Source organism: Schistocerca gregaria, chromosome 8, assembly GCF_023897955.1.
Source record: "Schistocerca gregaria isolate iqSchGreg1 chromosome 8, iqSchGreg1.2, whole genome shotgun sequence".
Lineage (NCBI taxonomy): Eukaryota > Metazoa > Arthropoda > Insecta > Orthoptera > Acrididae > Schistocerca > Schistocerca gregaria.
In genome coordinates this window covers 501,331,183-501,354,333 of record NC_064927.1, presented here as the reverse complement: position 1 = coordinate 501,354,333, position 23,151 = coordinate 501,331,183, and the positions used below count along the sequence as shown (strand labels likewise).

Genomic DNA, 23,151 nt, shown 5'->3' with positions numbered 1-23,151 from the left:
GTTACAACATTTACAGTAGTCAGTGTTGAACTTCCATCCCCCACTTTTCAGCCAGTATAACAATGCAGTACGTTGACACCTTGGACTATCAATTAAGAAATAAAGCAGGCGAACTTCAGAATGGTTCCTACTAACAGTAAAAAGCTCTTGTAACTAATAAAATGGAAGTGCCTTCTGTCACGCACTTCACAATAGTTTCCAAGGTAGATGCAGACAAGCATAAGATTGGTCCATTCTCCCTCATTGCTATGGTGGATACTGTAGTCTTAGACCACTTGTGAAATGCTACAGTCAACATTTCTGCCATTTTCAAGACAATAATGCACTACACATTGTAGCCACCTCGTCAAGACCTTCCTACAGAAGGGACATATGGACCGAACGTAACAGCCTGCAGTATTTTCCGACATGAATGCCCATCGTAGGTGCTCAGAAACAGATGAAACTTAGTGGGTTGCCATGGTAACCTGCCTCGCACACTGAATGATTCCAGGAAGGTTGCCATTAAAATGCGGGCTCAGATTGAGCAGGACTGTCTCTATCACATCAAGGTCGTCGAGCATATGACAATGCACATGGTGCAGCAACACAGTGTTAGATGTTATGCAGCACTACACAATTTCACAAAACAGCTCTTTCCAATGTTTGGGCATTTCACATTTAAGTTATTTATTTTTGTACATGTTACTCTTTCATTCCCTGCTTCTCTATAATCTTAAAAACACACCTACTCACATGTAGCCATGTTGTGCTAAACACTTCTAGAGCAAATTATGAGAGTGAAATGTTCACAATAAATGTTACAGATAAGAAGCAATAAAAACTTTTGAAATGTGATGTAACACAAGAATTCTGAACATTTGATGGATTGAACCGATAATCGATGACGATTTACTGAACCTGTTGATGGTACAACTTGACTAAAAATGAGAGATTTATATCACATCCTGAGGCATCAAGAAATAATTAACTTTGTAATTTAAGGAACAACACGATGAAAAGATAAAGGTAAAAATCGTTAAAGGAAACATAAGACTGTAATACAGTAATCTGCTTCAAATGGGCGTAGGTCGGAATAGTTCTGATGCTACAAAAAGTGCCAAGACTTGTAGCAAAACCAAACTTCGCATAGAAAACTATAATGTATCACATTTTCTTGATTGGTGAGTGATCTTGATAATGTAGACTCTTGGAAATCTATGTTTACTTACATTTACAAAAACATGTATGTATCATCTTTAACAACGCCACCATTCTACTTTGTGTTTAAATATACACTCAATAGTAAGAAAGAGTAAGATTCAGCAAACAATACAACTATGGGCTGCTGCTTCATCTTCTTTCAGAGATACAATTATATCCCTTCGGACAGCAAACTACATCAGTTCCAGTACCACCAACAAATTTTGATGCCACCTGACAATGAAACTTTAGTTATTTTTTTATGAAACAAAGTCTGTAACTACTTTATTTAAGTGTATTGGCAGTATCAGCCAAATTAGGCAATCTTCAGATATAATACTAAAACACTGGACAACTGTTACTACCTCTGGCATCAGCCCGAGCACATCATCCAGTATTTTTGTTTCTGATTTGAAGATGACCTGGCTTACCTGAAATCAGTAACTATCTTCACATAAAAAATTGATCTACACTGTTTTGTTCATAATATTACAGAACAAGGTCGCTGTTATCTCCTGTGATGTGATGCTGCATTTCTATAAATTTCTAAATCTATTAACTTAAGACTTCCTCCCCTTGCCCAGTACTTTTGCTCTTGACTTCACTGACACATCTGCTATCTGCTTTTTGCCCTTCCTAAAATCTGTATCTTGGCAGCCAGCACCTACATTGTTTGCTATCTTTCTCAGTTGCTTCTTCCATCTCATGGAATATAAAATTTCTGTACACACTTTCCTTGGGTTACCATCTTCTGCCAGCTACAACCGTGCCAATTCCTGCTATTTGATAAATTTACCACTACCTTTTCCTAAAGCAATAATACTGCTCCAAATTTGTCTTTTGTTTAGAAACCATATATTTCTATTGTCTGTCTTCTGGCAATTGTCAAGTTACATCTTTATGTTTGAAAGTAGATTCAATTTCCAATGAACAATAATACATAAAAAGAAAGTTGAAAGCCAAGTTCATGCTACTTGATATGTACATGACCAAAGGAAGTTACAGCTTCTCTAAAGGAATGTAAGTAACAATGAACCCACATGAAATGAAATAAGGGCTTATTCATTTGTCTTCATTACACTTGCCTGAATACCTTTGAAACAAAAAGTATCTGAACATTAACAATAACTACTTAATGACACTTATTTACTGTCTATCCCAGTGGTACTTTCGACAACATGGCAGTATAATACAGCACACAGAGAAGTAATATAACAAAACTTTGTCTCATTTTGGCAATGATTACATCTTGTACTGAAATACAACGTACCTCATGTGAACGAAACCTTGAGTCGTCTAGTTTTTTTACAGCATACTTCATATCTTCGAACCGAAGAAACTCGACAACACCAGTTCCATCCTTAAAAACATCCGCAAAACAAACATCACCAGCTTCTCGCATGTGGTCCTTTAGGTCCTGCCAACTACCCGAAGGTGGTAAACCTGAAAGTTGAAGAATACAATCAGAAGTGGTTGCAGATGGAATGCAATACCAGTTACTTAATGTAAAGATGCAAATCATCAAAGTAAAGGTGTCCTGCATTGCCAATGTACTTGGACATTGTTAGACCATCATTGCTGCAAGACTCAAAACTCTCAACAAACCTTCTCCCTCTCCCATCCCTAAGTGGCATTCATTTCTACTCACAGGTAAATTTCAAAAATTCCTATAGGAGCATATAAAAGGGCCGTGGATTTCATGCAATGTCGAAATTAAAATTATCACGTTTTTTACTGATCTTATACTCACAACTTGCTTCCGCCCCTGCCACAATCACAAAAAAGTGTGCTTTGGTCAGTACGTGAATGTAGTCATAAGTCACAGAGTGACACTGAAGGGCAGTGTTTAGCCACGACAAAATTTTTTTGGTTGACAAAGGCAGGTGATCCACTGATATTCAATGCATTTTTCTTGTGATATGCATATATAACCACTATAAAATTTTATCAACTCCTGCATTTCATAGCAGCAGCTCACAAACAATACTTTCTAGAACAGCTGCTGGTTTTGTCAGTAGGAAAATCACTTGCATTAGATTTCCTTTCCCAATGCATGCCATTTTTAGGGGGACAGTTCCTACATGCAGAGGAAACACTGTGCATTTACCACCACTAAAATTAACAGAAAACTTTCCTTTGTGTAATAGTGTATCATGTTGTAAAAGAAATGACTACAGGGGCAGACAAGACATTTCGACCACTTTTTCTGAGGCCTCCCTCTGGGTCGAACAAAGAACTAGATGTGTTGTGTTGGCATGGTTTCACATAAGAATTTTCAAGAACTGTCTAACTCATTTGGTTTACTTCAACTGAAGGAGTTGAGTTTAGTTTCTTCAGGTGAAAGGAAGAGAAGCCTGCTGCTGCATACTGGCCAATTCATAAATGGAAGTCACTAAGGAATGAAATGAAGATTGCTGTTATACTCATACAGGCCACCAGGCACAAAGTTGCAGTTTCCTGAATGATAATTCTTCTATCTCAAATTGTTAGTGTGGTCTGTTGAGCTCTGGCAGCTATCAGTAAGGATGGTGTGACCCAATAGCCATTTCTGCTATTCGCATTGCCCAGTCGTTTTAATATTTCAGAGAGAAACTCTTAATGTATCAAAGTTCAGCCAAAACCAATTTTTCTGCAGTATTCAATATCAAAATTACATATTTAGCAATGTGAAACTTTAGTAGCAAACCGTTCAAAGATTTTGAGCATGAAACCCATGTCAGTCAAAAGAGCAATACTGTAAGGGTGCACTGAAGTGTTGTGAATAAGGAGACTGACAGGGATGTAGGACAATAACACCGATTGACGATTAACTTCTAAGTGCCACACGTATCATACTTCTGGTGGGACTGTTGTAGGGTGGTTAGGTTACATTGCACAGTGACTACTGTCATAAAATTGAAAGGTGCACTATGTGCATACCTGGTAAATGAGACTTACATTACATAATTAAAACATGGACTGGCCATAACAAATTCACTTAGTGGGGTTGGTTGTTTATGCAAGCAAAACCCGTGAAACCAAATGTGTGTGTGTGTGTGTTGACCCCCCATTTACAGCCAATTTTTCACCACAATTGCTGCTGCCGAGGAATATAACATGATAGATGAGCACGTATGTCACATGGGTTGCTCTTCTGGTGAGGGATGTTGTGCTGGGCACAACAGACAAGAATTCACTAAAAACTTTGAACAATGTGTTGCGGCTGAACAGTGAACTGGAAACAGTTTATAAAGTATAGATATTTTAACAAAGTGATTTTGTGATATGTATGGCATCAGAATTTTATCAAGGTCTGTGAACATCAACGTTAAGGGACTGTGAAAGACTATTATTTCGAAATATCACATTTGAGGTAGCTGCAATTAAAGAGAGGGCAACAGCCAACCAGCAAGTGGGTACAGCAGTAGTCAATCAGTGCAAAGGCGGACACAGCTGACAGGGGTACACAACACATCTCAATGAGAGAATTAAGACTTGAAGCATTCTTGCAGATGATGTATAGCAGCAGCAGAAGAAGAAGAAGAAGAAGAAGAAGAAGACTACTTATTCCATAAGATAAAGTCATTAGTGATCAAAAACTAGCATACATAAACTCAATCAAAATAAGTTTTTTTTTATTCAGGGAGCAAAAACAATTAGGGTCATACCCATGTCAAAACTGTAGAACACAAAGATAAAGACAAAAGAGACTACACAGAAATGGAGGCGCAAAACTAAAAATTAAATGGCCTCACCATATTGCTACAATGGATAAAAAGCAAAACGCAATCGACAGCTTGTGCATCTTCACTAAAATGGCTGCTAACTCAAGACAACAAACACAAATGAGAACATACGCAGTTAAAAAAAGGGCATTCTGTTAGGAAATGGCAGACCATCAAAAGTTGAGCGCAATGGGCACAAAGTGGTGGGGCAGCACAGTTAACAAACCACAATGGCTAAAAAGACAGTGCCCCATACGCAACCTAGTTAAAGTAATCTCCTCGCAGTGAAAGGAGCAAAAGGTCGTCACCCAAGTTGCTAAAAGATGCTTAATAGCCCGGAGCTTGTTCCCATGAAGGGAGGACCAGTGTCGATGCCAAAGTGACACCACCTGCTGGCAGACGGCAACACAGCGATCATCGAAGGGCTGAGATACAAGGACTGCAGTCTTGGCAGCAGCGTTGTTTCGTGTCAGACCGAAATGGCCAAGAACTCACATAAACACCACAGTGGCGCCATCAAGTGCACGCAAGTGACAGCTTTCCTGGACCCATTACGCTAAGCAATGGAGGGTGTACGGCACACAGAGGCTTTGGAGGGGACAGATTATCAGAGCAGATGACACAATTGAAAAGTCTGTCGCCGGATGTATTGACTGGCCTGATATACAGGGCAAAGATATCTTCTGTAAATACTGAGCAGTATTCCGGAAGATGAAACCGAAAAATGTCGGCCCCAATGACGATGGTACACCTGACACCATGGTCCGTCTGTGAGCCATCAGCGTACACAAAGATACTATCGCAAAGTTCCATGCAAAGGTCATTAAACTAAAGGCGATAGAGTGAGGCTGGAGTACTGTCTTTAGGAAGAAAATGAAGGCCAAGGAAAACACAGGCCGCCACACGAAGCCAAGGTTGTGATGGGTTTACACACACTGAAAAGTTGCAGGTTGCATGAAAAGATAAGCTGCCTGAGACAGAGTCGAAAGCGAACTCCACGAGGTAACAGAGAAGAGGGATGCGCCCCTTACTGGTGATCAAAGGAGTCATCGAAGATAGGATGCACAGAATGGGTGGCCACACATGGCAGAGGAGAAAGTCCCAGTGGTAGTTCGGCAGCTTCTGCATACACTCTCAACCGGGCTAGTGTAAAAGGCGCCAGTGGCCAAATTGATTCCACGATGGTGGACAGTATTGAGACAGCATAAGAGAGACGGATGTGCAGATGCATAAACGAAACACCCATAGTTTCAAACGGACAAGGAACCAATACTAACAGAGGAGGGTTATTCTATCTGCTCCCCAGGAAGTACCACTGAGGACACGTAGGACGTGCAGTGGGCTGCCAGTTAAGACATGTGAGAGGACCACGGAAGTTTCCTATCAAGCATGAGCCCCAGGAATTTCGTAGTTTCAATGAACGGAAGAGCAATAGGCCCAAGATGTAAAGACAGTGGAAGAAACAGATTGCACTGCCAGAAATTCATACAAACAGTTTTGTCAGTTCGAAAATAAATGCCACTGTCAATGCTCCATGAGTAAAGAAGATCAAGACACTGCTGTAGGTGCCACTTAATTAGGGAGGACTGCGGAGAACTCCAACTGATGGCAAAATTGCCAACGAAAAAGGAGGCTGTGATGCCTGTGAGGTAAACAGGCGTGTTGTAGTGCCCTGTAAATATTTTAAGTTCGGAGTTCGTGTGACCGCGCGAGCCACTCGGCAAGCCGCGGCTCGTCAGCAATACGGGGTGCCAAACATTAGTCGGAACAAGAGGGGTAGCTCCAGTGCATGGTCCACGCCTATTGCATCACTGCGGATTCCCATGTTGACGCTGTGTCGATGACTGTGCTTTGTGTCGAAGGAGATTTGTATGCTGGGAGTGCCAAAGATGGCAGACTTTGTGACACCATAATCGCCGACATTTCACAGTTCATGCAGAAATTAATAATATCTAGAGGAATCATGATACCTTAAGAAGAAACATGTACATTATCAATATTTGCATGACGATTCTGGTGGTGTAATCAGATTTTCAACATCTTTATTAGTTTAAAGTTTAGTACCTGACTGTAATTTATACAAGTAGCACCCAGTGAAGAGTTTCCAAAATCCAAACGGTTGATCTGATTTTGTCTATCGACGTGTCTTTAGAAAGCTATTAGTGTAAACCTAAATGGGTATGAATTACAGGCATTTAACTTTAATAGTACATGAGTTATTGGACGTCAGAATGGCCGATTACTATTAATCACGTCAAGCTATAAGTACTCCGCAGTTACACGAAAAAATGATAGCAGCATGCTTATAAATATATTTATTCATCTATGTTTTTGTTTACATCCGATGTACACTATTCGTGAAGAAATTAGTTGAATATTTACTGTGCTTTGAAGACCAGAGGGACATTAGGCTACTGGCCTACCTTTTGTTCTATTCCTTTGACAAGTGTTTATTTAATTTGTTTATGTATTTAATAATGTGTGTTAAGAATGTGCTTATGGTCCCGCCGTAGGAATATTTATTTAGTTTCAATTTATTTAAATGTGAATCCAGTAGTTTGTATGTGTTTCAACAGGTTTGTGAGAGTGCATTGGCTTGGAGACATGGCGTGAGCACTCTAGCCAATCACAGCACTCGTTACTATGGTAGGCCACTACCAAAGTCAACGGGGAGACTGTATGGAGTTGGGGGAGGAGCCTCTGGTGAGAGGACATGGCAGAGTGCTGGATGGGAAGGCGCGGCGGACGGTCGAAGGAAATAGTTGGAGAGCTGGTCAGTTTGCGCGTGGTTGCAGGAGATAGAAATATTTCGTAGTGCCGACTTGTGCACTTGTGAGATTTCTGTGGCTTCTCCAGTGAAGACGTAGTACGCGTTTAGAAGTATCTCGTGAGCTATGTTGTTCATAACTTATTACGTTCAGTAGGAATCTATCGTTTCCCTGTTACTCAACTCATATTTTATTTAATTGCTGAACCATTGACACCAATAAGTGTTTTGCAGTAATAAACGGCATTCTTAAAGGTACTTCTGCTATCATACTCATCATTTAAAGTCATTAAAAATAGTACCTGCAGATTTTATTTATACATTTCTATGTTACATTCAAAATTTGCAATTGCCGAGTGATAGGAATCTTCGACCATTCAATTCATTTGTATATTCATATTGTATACTGTAGACTCTGCAGTATTTGGCTTGTAATGTAGCAACTACGTATCCCAGCCTCTAGACAATGAAACCAGCCAAAACTTTTTAATAATTCAACTCTGAGGGTACGTAGTTAAGGGCCAACATTTTTTTTATTTTTTTTTACAGCCCACATGCCCAAAGGGAGACAGGACATTATAAGGTTAATAACAATAGCAACAACATTGACATTCAAGGCAGAACCTCGAGGCACTCAGTTTTCCTAGATAAAGGTGCCCGATGCACCATATACAGAGTGTATGGAGGATACCAGTCCTCCAGCAGGTGTTGTCAGCTTTCTCCAAATGGAAAAACATGGCCACAGCCAGGGATTTCCGCAGAAAAACATTCATGACATGGGTGGACAAAGTGACGAGATGGTCAACCGCAGACCAACGTGCCCGAAATCCATAGTGGTTAGTAAATTGTAATGCTCAAGACACCATACCAGCCGATCATGAATCATACATTCCATCACCTTGAAAACACAGCTGGTGAGAGAAATTGTTCTCTGTTCGTTTCCAATGGAAGACCAGGTGATAGTGGGAGCAGCTCAAAATGGTGGCCCAAGGTGTTGGAGATAACAATAGGGTCCACGATGACTGTCTGCTACTGTCAGGTCGGACATTGGGGAATGGATCTTGGTCCCAGAGAACCGCCGGAAGTTGGCCCACATGATGGAAAAGAGAGTGGAACTGTTAAAAGAACTAGTAAATTAAATCCAGCCATCTTTTTTGCTGTCCCGTAGAATGCAACAAAACTGTGCACGCAACTGTTTATGATGGTTTGCCATCATAGGATGATGGTTAAAAATGGCGAGAGCATGTCTCCGCACGCAAATTACATCACAGCATGCCTCAGCTCACCAAGGGACCGGGACATGGCATGGTAAAGAGGAAGTGCGAGGAATGCAACATTCTGCGATAGTAAGGACAACATTTTTAAGGTGTTCTACCTTGTCATCAAAGCTGGTGAAACGTTTGTCGAAAAGTCGCCAGGGAGGAGTAAAGTCTCCAGTCGGCCTTAGAAAGCTGCCATTTGGGTGCTCACGTAGGTGGGGTAGGAGTCAGAAAACTGATAGCACGTGGGAAATGGTCACTCAAGTTTGTGTCAAAGAGAATGGACCACTCAAAACAACAGACGAGCTGGGCGATACAGAATGATAGGTCCAAATGGGAAAAGTGTGCGTGGAGTATGAAAGGAACGTGGGTGCTCCTGTGTTAAGGCAGAAGAAGTCAAGTTGATTGAGATGGTCAGCCAACAGGGCACCTCTGGACAGGGTCTGGGAGAAACCCCAGTGGGATGGTGCACATTACTGTCACTGAGCAGCAGAAAGGAGTGAGATAGCTGCCCAATAAGCTGGAGAAAGTCTGCCCTGGTGGAGTCAAATGACAGATGGATGTAAATGGTACAAGGGGAGAAGGTCAAGTGAGGAAGGAAAAGGCGAACTGCAGCAGCTTGAAGGCAGCTAGTCATGGGGATGGGTTGACTATGAACACCATCCCACATGAACAGCATGGCTCCCAATTAAAAGGAATACCATCCTCAGGGAATGAAGGTCAAAATAGATCAGGAAGAAATGCAAGAGCTCAAAGTGGTCACGAGGACGCAATTTTCTTTTGTGAACACAGAGAAAAAGTGGACACTGCAATTCTAAGAGCAGCCATAAACCCTCTTTGTTAGATTCCGGATGAAAACATTCCCGGATCTCCCGGTTGTCCCCCTGAGTTAAGTTTTGTAAGGTGCTGGGAAATTCTACTCCGGTATATAAAACCATTAACGTTTAAAGGAGTAGCGAGATACAGTAATATCTTTTGTTTTAGTACTGGTTCTTACCAGCTAAATCACATAAATTTAACTGAAAACTAAATGAAAAATTCCCGGAATTCTACACATTTCCCGGGTTTTTCCCGGTTTCCTCCCGGATGAAATCATTCCCGGATCTCCCGGTTGTCCCGGGTCGTATACGCCCTGCACATAGTGATACCATCTTCCCTTTATTTGACTTCTTGGAGCCTTTCCAGTTGGCAGAGGAATATTCAGATGTTTGTTGTCTAGAGGGACACCGGAAGCCTTCACAGGATTGTTCCTTCTGTCCTTTCCGGTCTGCCACTTCTGTAGGTGGTGACTTTGTCCCATGAGGCAGATGTTTGGTTGCTGTTGCACTGCTGGAGGAGGAGACGCGGATTCTACTATGATGCTGGGCGATTTCACAACCGCAGTGCTAAATTTGAGGTCACATGGTTGCGAGGCCACGTCCTTCATGTAACAATTTGTAGCGAGAACAGGACTGTAAGAGTCAGATGGAGGAATGCAGGGTTACCAGCTAGTCAACAACTTGCAAACAACCAGATAAGTCAATTTTACCTTCATCCGATCTCCTGCACAGTCTACCCATCAAGATACATGGGATAATTGCAGGAGGAAGTGGTTTGGTCACCACTGCAATTGATGCTGTGGGGGGGAGGTGGTGGAAAATCGCCCTCGTAAGCATCCCTATCACAGGTTACACATTTGGCCAGGTGTTGAAAGAACTCTCGAGTGTGGTAACGATGACACTAGTACCAGCGCATCGGGTTTGGAATATGCAGTCTGACTGTGGTAACTCCATAACCTGCTTTGATCACTGATGGAAGAACCACTCTATCAAAGGTGAGAAGAGTATGTGGACACTAAGAGACATCTACTTTTTCATCACTCGATGGATGGTAATGACACCCTGATCAGAGAGGTACATTTGGATTTCTGTCTTAGTCAGACCATCGAGCAGCCTAGCGTAAATAACACCATGGGAAGAATTCAAAGTTCTATGGGCCTCGACACAAAGAGGGTAGCCGTAGAAAAGCAAGGCAACAAGCAGTGTTTGTTCTTGAGAATCTGAAGTAGTTTCCAAAAGCCAAGTGCCATTCTGTGAAGAAGAGCAGGATTTCACAGTGCCAGCACTGCATCAATGCCTTTCTGAATAATAAACGGATTTACCGTGGTGAAGGACTGACTACCTTCAATACATGAAGCCACGAGGAACCGTGGTGTACCGGGAAGAGTCTTTGAATCGTTAAGCCTCATTACATTTACTTTTCATAGACATTGATTGTGAAGATGATTTATTCATTGGGAGAAAATCCCATGATTGCCAGCATCTCCAATGGTGCGCTCCTCCCAACTGGGGGCCTCCTTCACAGGGGGGCACACCCGCCTTAGGTGATTGTTCACACCTCAGGTCACACCTCCTGAATATATGACAGGGACCAATCGGCAGTGTGGGAAGGTATCAGCTCAGACAATCACTCCTCCCTTGGCCTGCCTGTACCATGGGGTATGTGCGAACCCTACCTGTCGACCCGGGGCTGGAAATTGGGTACCCCGTCACCTGTTACTTGTCTCACACGCTTAGACCGGCTTTCAGGAGCACATTGGGAGGAAGAAGAAAAAGAGGAACCTCAAGTTCCAAAGCGGAGGAACGATAGGAGAAGGTGAATGAAGAAAGAAAAAAGGAATGAAAAACATTGGAGAGTATTCTGATAGGAACTACCGAAAATGCAGGATATATTTCCAAAAACAGCCCAGACAAATTCCCCAAGGGACAGAAAAAAGAACAGCAAGAGGATTGACAGACTGCAGGGAAAAAATGCTGCAAAGGCTGGCACCCAGTAGTAGCCAAGCACGAAACTTGCCAAAGAGTGGTGAGCCCTCTGGAGGTGATTCAAAATGTGTGATAACGAATCAAAACACGGTATATTGGAAGAAAATGGGCAAGTGGGAGACAATGTTGCCAAAAAATAAGCTGGAGAATTTTGTGTTTTAAAATGAACAGAAAGACTGATTTGAAACTGAATTTGCAGATGATAGTGTTTATAGGTCAGATATAAACATGACTTTGCATGACAGGGATGATAGCCAAATTTTTGATGAAAAAGTAAGGGTGTTGTTTACGCTATATAGTTAAGAGGGGTGAAAAAGATGAAGGCAGTTTTGGAGTGAGTAAGAGACAGTTAAGGCTGAAAAGGCATCTGCCCTGAAAGTCAAGAAATACAATGTATTATGGTAGATTGGGATGTTAATGCACTTTCATGCAGCTTATGAGAGCACAAGCAGTACGAAAAATTACACATTACAAAATAATATGGACAATATAAAAATTATACATACAAAAGACGATATTAGCAATTTAATGGATGAAATCAAAGTAGAGATTGAAAAAGGAAATCCGTGTAGTCAACTCGAGTCTCTCAAGCTAGATAAAAAATTTGAAGCTGTAGCAAAAGATTGTGATGAAAAAATTAGTAAAGTAGTTCATGATAACGAGGAAAATTTGAAAATAATTAGTAGTACTTGTGCAGCGGAGAGGAAGAAACTTTATTACGACTATGGTAAGAGCGTAGAGACTGCTGAGAGGCAATGTAAAATATTTGTTCAGTCAGCTAGGAAATTTTTTGCTGACAATGGTATTAAACTTCAAAATTGTTCAGATTATGAATGAAAGAGTATACATTAAAAACAGAGGTAGAAACCAAGTTTGCCGCAGTTTTTGAGGTGGCAATCACTGTTGTAAAGCTGTAATGCGATTGCTGTTCAGAGTGAAGAAGAGGAGATGGGTGCCAAAACACTTCAGTGAGTGATCAGTTTCTAAGAGCATGTAAGCGTTTCGCTTTATGATCGAATAGCGGAGCCAGGGATTAGCTGGTTAACCAAATATTTGAAGGCAGTGAAAGTGACAGCAGTTCTGATTCTGATAGTAGTGTCAGTAGTGATAGATAAAGCAGTGATGAGGAAGAGGTATTTGAATTTATTTTTGATGATGATATTAATGTGTTAAGTAAAGAGAGAATAAATGAGCATAGTGTTAATGAAGAGTTAGGGCTTAATGAAAGTGGCAGAGAGGAGGAGGAGGATCATGCTATCTGTCATTTACCAGTGACAGAAAATTACTTTGGCAGACAGGATGAAGTTTTTCTTGGGAGAGGATTGACGAGGATTTGTTGTATGAAGAAGATAACATGGTAAGTACAAAGGAGTTGTGGCACCCTCAAACAGCAGCAAATGTACAAGATACACCCAAGTGTTTGCTGGACATTGGTAGTGATTTAAATGGTATTTCACAAGCATACAAAAGATTTAGTATTGATGCATGTCTCAGGAATAAGGATTATAGGTGCTACCAGTAAGCTGCCAAGAGTGTTAAACTAAAAGTACTGTATACGGCTGTGTGAGTGACAGACTTTGAAAAAACGATGGAGAGTGCTTCGAATCAAGAATACAACAGGGAAAGCAGATGATTAAAGGCCTTGTATTGAATTCATTACATGGTGACAATGCTTCCATGAGCTAGCTGTCTCATCATTCCTGTTTCTCGAGACGCTCAATCTCTTCTACTGTCCTGTCTGTAGCTTCTCAGTGGAACAGTCATGTTCTTCGACTTTTGTGAGATCCTTTGTACAGTAACACATTTCAGTAAAGCTCTTTCAGTGTCATTAATTTATGTTGGATTAGTGATTTTAAGTAATGGACTTGTGTAAAAGGAAGGCAGCAAAGATAATATACAAGGCATCTACAGCAATTGGTAAAATTGATGGGATGCTGTATTTATTTTCGTTTTAAAACTGATCATGAGAATTATTTTGTTCAATCACTAGGAAATTTCTGTCAGCCAAAAGGTAAGGTGAATGGAATATGAAGGGTGTTAGGATACGTGAAAACTGTGCAAGTACTTACAAGTCATATTTAAGATGTAAAGTAATGAACTCATGTGTGGATTCATTAATAATTGATGCAGAAGCTGAAGTAACATAGAGAAAACATGGTTTGGTATTATTTGAGGTAACATTAAAAAAAAGTTTGGTCTCGAGGCAATTAGTATTGGAGATAAATGTGTGAAAATGTCATAATATAGCCTTTCTAGCATTTAATACAATGGAATTAACTTAAGATAAAATTGCCTACAGTAATGTCTGCAACGAAAAAGTAACATTTATGAGTTTAGTGCCCATCCCGCCAAAATTTCAACCAATATTATCAAATACAGTGAAGTACACTAGGACCTTGCCTTGTATGACGGTACGGGTCTCCTGCATCGTTCCCCTACGCTCTGTCACGAAGTATGGGACATCACCACCACCACCACCACCACCACCACCACCACCACCACCACAGTGAAGAAATGATTTTTTTCAAATTGGCGTTTTGTCTGTTACGCAGTGACAGTAAAGTCTGCATACAACATTAATATTCATTAATTGTGCAGTGTCGTTCTGTAGATTTAGTGGTTTTTTTTTTTCCATTTGAGAAGCAAAGCAGGTCTATTTCTTAGATAATGGAGTAATGAAATACAATGATACTTCGATGAAATAATGAAATAAAGAGAAGTAATGAGAACTGTGTTAGGGTATTAATAGTTAGGAAGCCTGTTTTTGGAGTAGTGTTAATTTTTGAGAATGCACTCCTCTAGACAACAAGGTAAGAATTGGAAATAAATGATGCAACTAACAGACATGAATGGGTAATTTAAAATTAACTATATACATGTACGTGTGGTTTGGTTGTAGTGAAAATGTTTTGAGCTAACAGCGAAGGAGAGAAGTAAAAAGACTGGGGTGCATTTGTGCAATGAGAGGCTGTGTAGTGTTGGAATTTGAACAGGGAAGGGACTGGATTGGTGTGGAAAACGACTTAACAATGGCTGAGGCCAGGAGCATTATGGGAACATAGAACATGTTGCAGGGAAAGTTCCCACCTGCGCAATTCAGAGAAATTAGTGTTGGTGGAAATGATGCATATGGCACAGGCTGTGAAGCAGTTATTGAAATGAAGGACATCATGACCTTGTACAAAAACAAATCTCTCGTGCCTTATCATTCCAGTCTCCCACAACATCCTAAAGTCCCACCGTCCGCCCACAGAGCAGCATTCCCCCTCATAACTCAGTACCTTCCAGGACTGGAGCAACTGAATTACTTTCTCCGCCAGGGTTTCGACTACTAATCGTCGTGCCCTGAAACAAGGAATGTCCTGGCCACTATCCTTCCCACACCCACAGTGGTATTCCGCCGACCAGCAAACCTATACAACCCCCGCTCCCAACCTCTTGACTCATACACCCCTGTAATAGACCTAGATGCAAGACCTGTCACATACATTCTCCCACGACCACCTACACTAGTCCAGTCAGAAACATCACTATCCCAGCAAAAGCAGGGCTACTTGTGAAACCAGTCATGTGGTCTACAAGCTAAGCTGCAACCATTGTGCTGCCTTCTATGTGGGCATGACAACCAACAAGCTGCCTGTCCACACGAATGGTCACCGACAAACTGTGGCCAAGGAACAAGTGGACCACCCTGTTGCTGAGCACATTGCCAAACATGGTTCACGTGGAGACTACCCACTTCCCCATCAGCCCCAGATCAACGATATTTCTGAACTGGGGCAATACTAGATAGTGGCACTGCCTCTCGCCTCTCATTTTCGTGGATACACCAAGAAGATAATACGTGATCTTTCTTAGCTATTATTCGTGTTGGTCATTTACTTCCATTCTGGTAGTCTGAATCTATGGATTTCGCTAGTAATTATAACAACACTCATCATTCACAAACCCAATCAACCACATAATGAGACAGCAGTTGGCATTCATCCGTTCAGCTTTACTCCACTCAGCTCGTATAGTCCCTTTTGTCTGCAGGGAAGTTTGTTTCTAGATGTGATGAGGATTCCCTTGACAGAGACATCACGTACACTATGCACACATTCACAAATCAACTTATGATTCATTCAGAAATCAATTTAGAATGTGTTCAAAAATCAACAGGGATGCTTTTCAAAGTCATATGAATAATCGATATACCAATGTGCTAGGCACTTGGTAAAAAAAAAAAGAGGTTCCCCCCCCCCCACAAGAAAATGAATCTGTGAAGTTAAGCTGCCATAGCAAGTGCTGAAAGCGGACCCTGGGAGGTAACGGACAAGAGGAATGAGCCCCATACTGACGAAAGGAATCGTCGAAGGAGGAGGCATAGGATGGGTGGCCACGTGTGGCAGACAAACAGGATGCATACCTGCTGAGGAGTGGCCACGTGTGGCAGACAAACAGGATGCATACCTGCTGAGGAGAAAGTCACGGCGGTAGGACAGTGGTAGTTCTGCAGCTTCAGCATACAGACTCCCAACCGGGCTAGCATAAAAGGTGCCAGTGGCCAATTGGATGCCATGATGGTGGATAGTGTTGAGACGGCATAAGAGGGATGGACGTGCAGATGCACAAACAAAGCACCCATAGTCGTGTTTCGAACGGACTAGAGACCGGTACAAACGGAGGAGGGTGGTTTGATCGGCACCCCAGGACGTACTGTTGAGGACACACAGGACATTCATTCAAGAATAGTGTACAGCAGGCTGCCAGGTAAGACACATGGGAGGACCAAGAGGGTTTCCCATCGAGCATGAGCCCCAGCAATTTCATAGTTTCAATGAACAGAAGACCATCAGGCCAACATGTAAAGACTGTCAGAAAACAACTGTGCCGCCAGAAATTTATACAGAGGGTTTTGTCAGTGGAAAAGTGAAAGCCACTGTTGATGCTCCAGGAGTAAAGACAACCAAGACATCACTGAAGACTCCGTTCACTGAAACACGATTCATAGAGAATTGCAATAGATGGCAAAATCATCAACAAAAAGGGAGCCAAAGGTACCCAGTAGCAGACAAGCCATTATAGGGTTAACGGAGATAGCAACGAGGACGATGATCAGGGCAGAACCATGGGGCACACAGTCAGCCTTAATAAGCTGCCCTTTGGGTGTACACACAGGTGCGGTAGGAGTCAGCAAACTATCAGCGTGCGGGAACAGGTCGCTCTAGTAGGTGTCAAAAAGAACGGACCACTCACGTTGATCGGCAAGGTGGACAGTGCAGAAGGATAGGTCCAAATGGGAATAGGTGTGCGAGGAGTCGGAAAGGCAAGAGGGTGCTCCAGTGTAAAGGCAGAAGGGGTTAAGGTGGTTACGGCGTTCAACCAAGAGGGCACCTCTCCGACAGGTCCTAAGAGAACCCTAAAGGGGATGATGCGCATTAAAGTCACCATGTAACAAAAATGGGGGAGGTAGCTGCCCAATAAGCTGAAGGAAGTCTGCCCTGGTGACACTGAATGATGGAGGGACAGAGGGAAAATGACAGGTGGGGAAGGAAAAGGCGAACTGCAACAACTTGAAAATGAGTAGTCAAGGAGATGGATTAACTATGAACGTCATCCCGTATGCGCAGCATGAAGCCTCATGAGATGGGATGTCGACCTCAGGGGGAAGGTCAAAACGAACCAGGAAGAAATGTGAAAGCACTACTCGGTCGTGAAAGCGCAATGTCGTTTCCTGAAGGCAGAACACTGCTATGCTAAAAGGAGCTAAAAGCTGCTGAGTGACAGCCTGTAAAGAGTCGCTACTACAAGGCACAGAAGCAGGAGGATCCTTCTCCATGGGGTCCACAGAAACATCAGCCTGCTTGTGCTGTCAATCTGTGGAGACTAATGCTGAAAATGGCTGGTGGGGCGCACCAGCGACACAGATGTTGGTTTGTGGGGCGCTCAATTATCAGCGGCCAGTGACAGAGACCGGCCTGGCTAAGGTATCACATGGCGACACCGTCAAAGAGGATCTTCAAGTTGGTGTTGGAGAAGACCGTCTGCCTCTGCTAGACTTCTTCGAGCATTTCTAGTTAGAGAAAGGCCCAGGGAGGTAGGAGGGAAATACGAAGTCTTCACGGGAGTATTAAGTCCTTTCTGGCCCACCGGTTGTAAAGCTGGTGGCTTCGCCCCTTGAAGTGAGAGTTCGATGGCTTGTTGCACAAGTGGATGGGAGAATGACAATGTTACCTTGACACTGGGCAATTTAAAAATCTCAGAGCTGAATTGGAGGTCACACGTCTATGCGGCCATGTCCTTCATGGAGCGAGGAGTGACAAAAACAGACCTATACGTGCCAGACAGGAGAACGCATGGTTTGCAACTAGCCAATAACTTGCGAGCGACTGGGTAAGGCACTTTTTCCTTTACCCACATCTCTTGAACAGCCAGTTCATCATGATACACGAGACAATCCCAAGAGGAGGTGGCATGGCCACCATTGCAGTTGATACAGTGGGAAGAAGGAGGCAGGCAATCACCCTTGTGCGCACCCCTACCACAGGTTACACATTTGGCTGGGTGTCAACAAGACATTGTTGTTGAAACGATGACACTGGCAGCAGCACATCGGGTTCGGAATGTATGGTCGGACTGTGATAATTTCATAGTCTGCTTTGATCTTTGACAGAAGCGCGTGGGCACTAAGGAGAAATCTACCCTTTTCATTACTCGATGGACATTAATGACAACCTGATCAGAGGTAAGACTTGATTTAGGCCAATGCTATGGGAAAAATTCAAAATTCTATGGGCCTCGACACGAACAGGGTGGCTGTGGAGAAGCGAGGAGGCAAGCAGTAGTTGTTCTTGAGAATCAGATGTAGTTTACAAAAGCAAAGTGCCATTCCGTAAATGAGAGCAGGATTTCACGGTGCTGGCAGTGGAAGGGTCTTTGAATCATTTGCCTCATTACGTTTGTGTTTCATAGACACTGACTGTGAAGATGATTGACTCATTGCAAGAAAATTCCCGATGGCGCGCTCCTTCGAACTGGGGGCCACCTCACAAAGGGGGGGCGCATTCGCCATAAGTCACCGTTCACCTCTTACGATCACCTGACAGAAGAACCAATCAGGAATTTGGGAAGGTTGCAGCTCAGGCAATCACCCCTCCCTGAGCCTAGCCTGTGTCAGAGGCATGTAGGTCCGGGGCTGGGAATTGTACGTTACCCTGTCACCTGTTGCACGTCAGACATAAAGGAAGAAGAAAAAGAGGAATGCCAAAGCAGAGGAATGAGAAGAGAAGGTAAAAGGGAAGGAAAAAGGGAAGGAAAAACAATGCTGAGACTGTTCTTATGTCAGCGACAGACGATGCAGAACATTTCCAGTAACATGCCAGACACATCGCCCAATGTACGGGAAAAAGAATAGCAAGAGGATAGACAGCATCTCCGCTATACAGTAGGTACCAACTTGCCTTTTCATAATACTTATGTAATTACAATGTTATTGATAAGGTTAGGAATATAAACCATATAAATCCCTGAAGTATTCATGTAGTTAATTTCCACAACATGATATGGAACATCAGAGTTCAATTAGTTTGAGTAATTAACACTTCGTTTATTTAGCCATTTTTGCAGTTTCATCATCAAGAAGAGTTATTTCAGTTGAAACTCTTGTTACAAGTTCAGCCCAAAACCAATTTTTCTGCACTATTTAATTAATTTGAGATGTAAACTTCTAATTGTAAATTATGAAAATCATGCATAAGTTATGGGTCTGAAGCCTTTTTTTCAATCCATTCAGAGATTTTGAGCATGGAACCCATGGTAGTCAAAACAGCGTACTGTAAGGGTGCAAAGAAGTGTTGTCGTGAATACGAAGACTGACAGGAAAGTAGGACAATTAACACTGATTGATGATTAACTTTTAAGTGCCACACGTATCATTCATCTGAGAGAGACTGTTGTAGGTTGGTTAGGTTATAATGCACAGTGACTATTGTCATATAATTAGAAGGTATAGTATGTGCATTCCTGGTAAACGAGACTTACATTATGTAATTAGGATATGGACTGGCCATGACAAATTCATTAAGTGTGGTTGGTCGTTTATGGAAGGAAACCAAATGTATTGTGTCGACCACATTATGGGATGTAGATAAAGCTGTGCCCACCTGCACTTACAGCCAATTTTCGTGGATGACAGTACACTTTGTCACTAGGCCACTATAATTAGAGACAGGAACATTCTGGACAATTTGAGCAAATGATTTGGCCATCCGCATCAACCGACTTGAATCCCACCCCACATTTATGGGATGTAATCGAGAGGTCACTTCATGCACAAAATCCCGCACCACCAACACTTTTGCAATTACGGACATCTACACAGGCAACATGACTCACTATTTCTGCAATGAACTTTTAATGACTTGTTGAGTCCATGCCACATCAAGTTGCTGCAGTACGCTAGGCTAAAGCACGTCGGGCCCAGTATCGCATAACTTGTCACCTCAGTGTATGCTTATATCTCATATACATTAAAAACATATTTACACCCAAATATTCATTAGAGTACCATACAAAAATTTCAAGTAAATCAATAAAATACATTTCAAGATTTTTGGTTAACAGTATCAGAAGACTTGCCTTACATAATAGAAAAGGTTTAGGAAATGGGGAGAGTGATGAAACAATTGCTAGAAACCAGGGTCAGAGGAGATTTACTGGATGGGTTGAGAAAGAAAGGCCAATTGTTGGTGCCTGTACCGGACAAGATTTGGAAACTGAGCACTTTGAAGGTGGAAATAGGGTAATAATCAAGACAAATATTACTAAAGAAATCGTGGTGGTGGTGGTCGTGGTGGTAAGCTCCTATGGGAAGAAAACATCATGCAAGAGTCTATAAGAAAAGAAACCGATGTTTAACATGGCGGTGGTGGTGAGGGTTATCAAACAGTTCAGAAAATGAAAGTGGAGAGAAGGAAAAGAATAATTATTGAAAAGCAAAGACCACAGAAATTAATGCACTTTCAGGTCAGGTGGACAACAAGAACCAAGCGTATATTGCATTACCAGTTCCAATCCGCAGAGTTATGAGGAACCGGTCTCTGTAGGGAGATCCTGATGGAATGTGTGTAAACAGTGACCAGGGTCATTATTGTCATGATGGAGAGCATGCTCTACAGCAGGATTCTGTGTATTACTAGTATACAACCTCTGTCTATGCACATCCTGACTGATAACTTGGTGGTACTCATACCTATGTACAAGGCCAAACAGTGTTTATATAACAGCCGGTGCACAAGATGTGCCGTTTGACAGGTGGCTCTTCCTTTGATGGTATTTGTTTTGTCAGTGACAAGGCTGTTATACGTAGTGGCAGTCGGTTGCACTGGCTCACAAGTCAGCCTGCTAAAGTAGCTGTTTAGTGCATTCAACAGCAGGAAGGTACTAAGTGACAGGTGTACTACACTAAACTGATTTTTGGAGTTATCAGCAGTACCAGCACTGGATGTGATGACGACTAGGAGCAGGAGCAACTGAAGAATCCCTCTGTTATCGTCATCAATTTGTGAAACATACTGGATATTAAACAGGAAATTATGCACAGTTCACCAGATTGTTAAATAATTATCTTATATCTCAATATTTGCTGTGAACCAGAGACAATGAATTCATACTAATTAGAAACAGAAACCATATGAAAGCTTTCTAATAAATTACAGCTGCTAAGACCAAGTGATTTTAACAACCAGCTGAATTATGAATTTGATGTGCTCACTTTCCAGAAAACTGAGTGTCTAGCCATGTTATGACAAAACCACAAATGCATCTTACATTGTGAACAAATGGTGAAAGCAGTGAGTCTTTACATGCTTAACCCAACTGTAGTGCCTGTTTCTCATTTACATTTGAAAAAAAGGAGAAAGGAGTAATTTTCCCACAAAAAATGCTGGGACAATATACTTACCAGGAAAACTTGAACCCACTATTTTATATTGCATCTAATGGCATTTCGAATGAAATGAAATAAAATTATGAGATCGGAAATGAAACAAAATTTCATCCCTGGGAAAGAGTATGTACTCATGGAACAGTCTTGGGTACTCTGTGCAAAAAAGTCTAGCTATATAAGCACATTGGATAATAAATCAGGCACCCTTAGGAGACCACACTAGATTTTTGGGGTGGACATTTAATGTGTTGCAGAGTGACTGGCTCATCCTCTTATTATTGTGATCAGCCAGCCCAGACCATACACACTATGGTTTTCTACATCTACATCCATACTCCGCAAGCCACCTGACGGTGTGTGGCAGAGGGTACCCTGAGTACCTCTATCGGTTCTCCCTTCTATTCCAGTCTCGTATTGTACGTGGAAAGAAGGATTGTCGGTATGCTTCTGTGTGGGCTCTAATCTCTCTGATTTTATCCTCATGGTCTCTTCGCGAGATATATGTAGGAGGGAGCAATATACTGCTTGACTCTTTGGTCAAGGTATGTTCTCGGAGCTTTAACAAAAGCCCGTACCGAGCTACTGAGCGTCTCTCCTGCAGAGTTTTCCACTGCGCTGCTCTCCGTTGGATCTTCTCTCTCTCTTCTATCAACCCTATCTGGTACGGATCCCACACTGCTGAGCAGTATTCAAGCAGTGGGCGAACAAGCGTACTGTAACCTACTTCCTTTGTTGTCGGATTGCATTTCCTTAGGATTCTTCCAATGAATCTCAGTCTGGCATCCGCTTTACCGACGATCAACTTTATATGATCATTCCATTTTAAATCACTCCTAATGCGTACTCCCAGATAATTTATGGAATTAACTGCTTCCAGTTGCTGACCTATTTTGTAGCAAAATGATAAGGGACCTATCTTTCTATGTATTCGCATCGCATTACACTTTTCTACATTGAGATTCAATTGCCATTCCGTGCACCATGCGTCAATTCGCTGCAGATCCTCCTGCATTTCAGTACAATTTTCCATTGTTGCAACCTCTCGATACACCACAGCATCATCTGCAAAAAGCCTCAGTGAACTTCCGATGTCATCCACCAGGTCATTTATGTATATTGTGAATAGCAACAGTCCTATGATACTTCCCTGCGGCACACCTGAAATCACTCTTACTTCGGAAGACTTCTCTCCATTGAGAATAAAATGCTGCTTTCTGTTATCTAGGAACTCCTCAATCCAATCACACAATTGATCTGATAGTCTGTATGCTCTTACTTTGTTCATTAAACGACTGTGGGGAACTGTGTCAAACGCCTTGCAGAAGTCAACAAACTGGCATCTACCTATGAACCCGTGTCTAAGGCCCTCTGAGTCTCGTGGACGAATAGTGCGAGCTGGGTTTCACACGACTGTCTTTTTCGAAACCCATGCTGATTCCTACAGAGTAGATTTCTAGTCTCCAGAAAAGACATTATACTCGAACATAATACGTGTTCCAAAATTCTA

At 42.1% G+C, this 23,151-nt stretch overlaps 1 protein-coding gene across 1 annotated transcript in view; it reads right to left on the bottom strand.

The window, feature by feature from the left end:
• The window catches only part of LOC126285365 (serine/arginine-rich splicing factor 1A), a 78,281-nt gene that overhangs the window by 16,456 nt on the left and 38,674 nt on the right, over nt 1–23,151 (bottom strand). Inside the window, exon 3 of the mRNA XM_049984688.1 lies at nt 2,453–2,625. Coding sequence (XP_049840645.1) covers nt 2,453–2,625 — 173 coding nt within the window. The remainder of the gene's footprint in view (nt 1–2,452; nt 2,626–23,151) is intronic.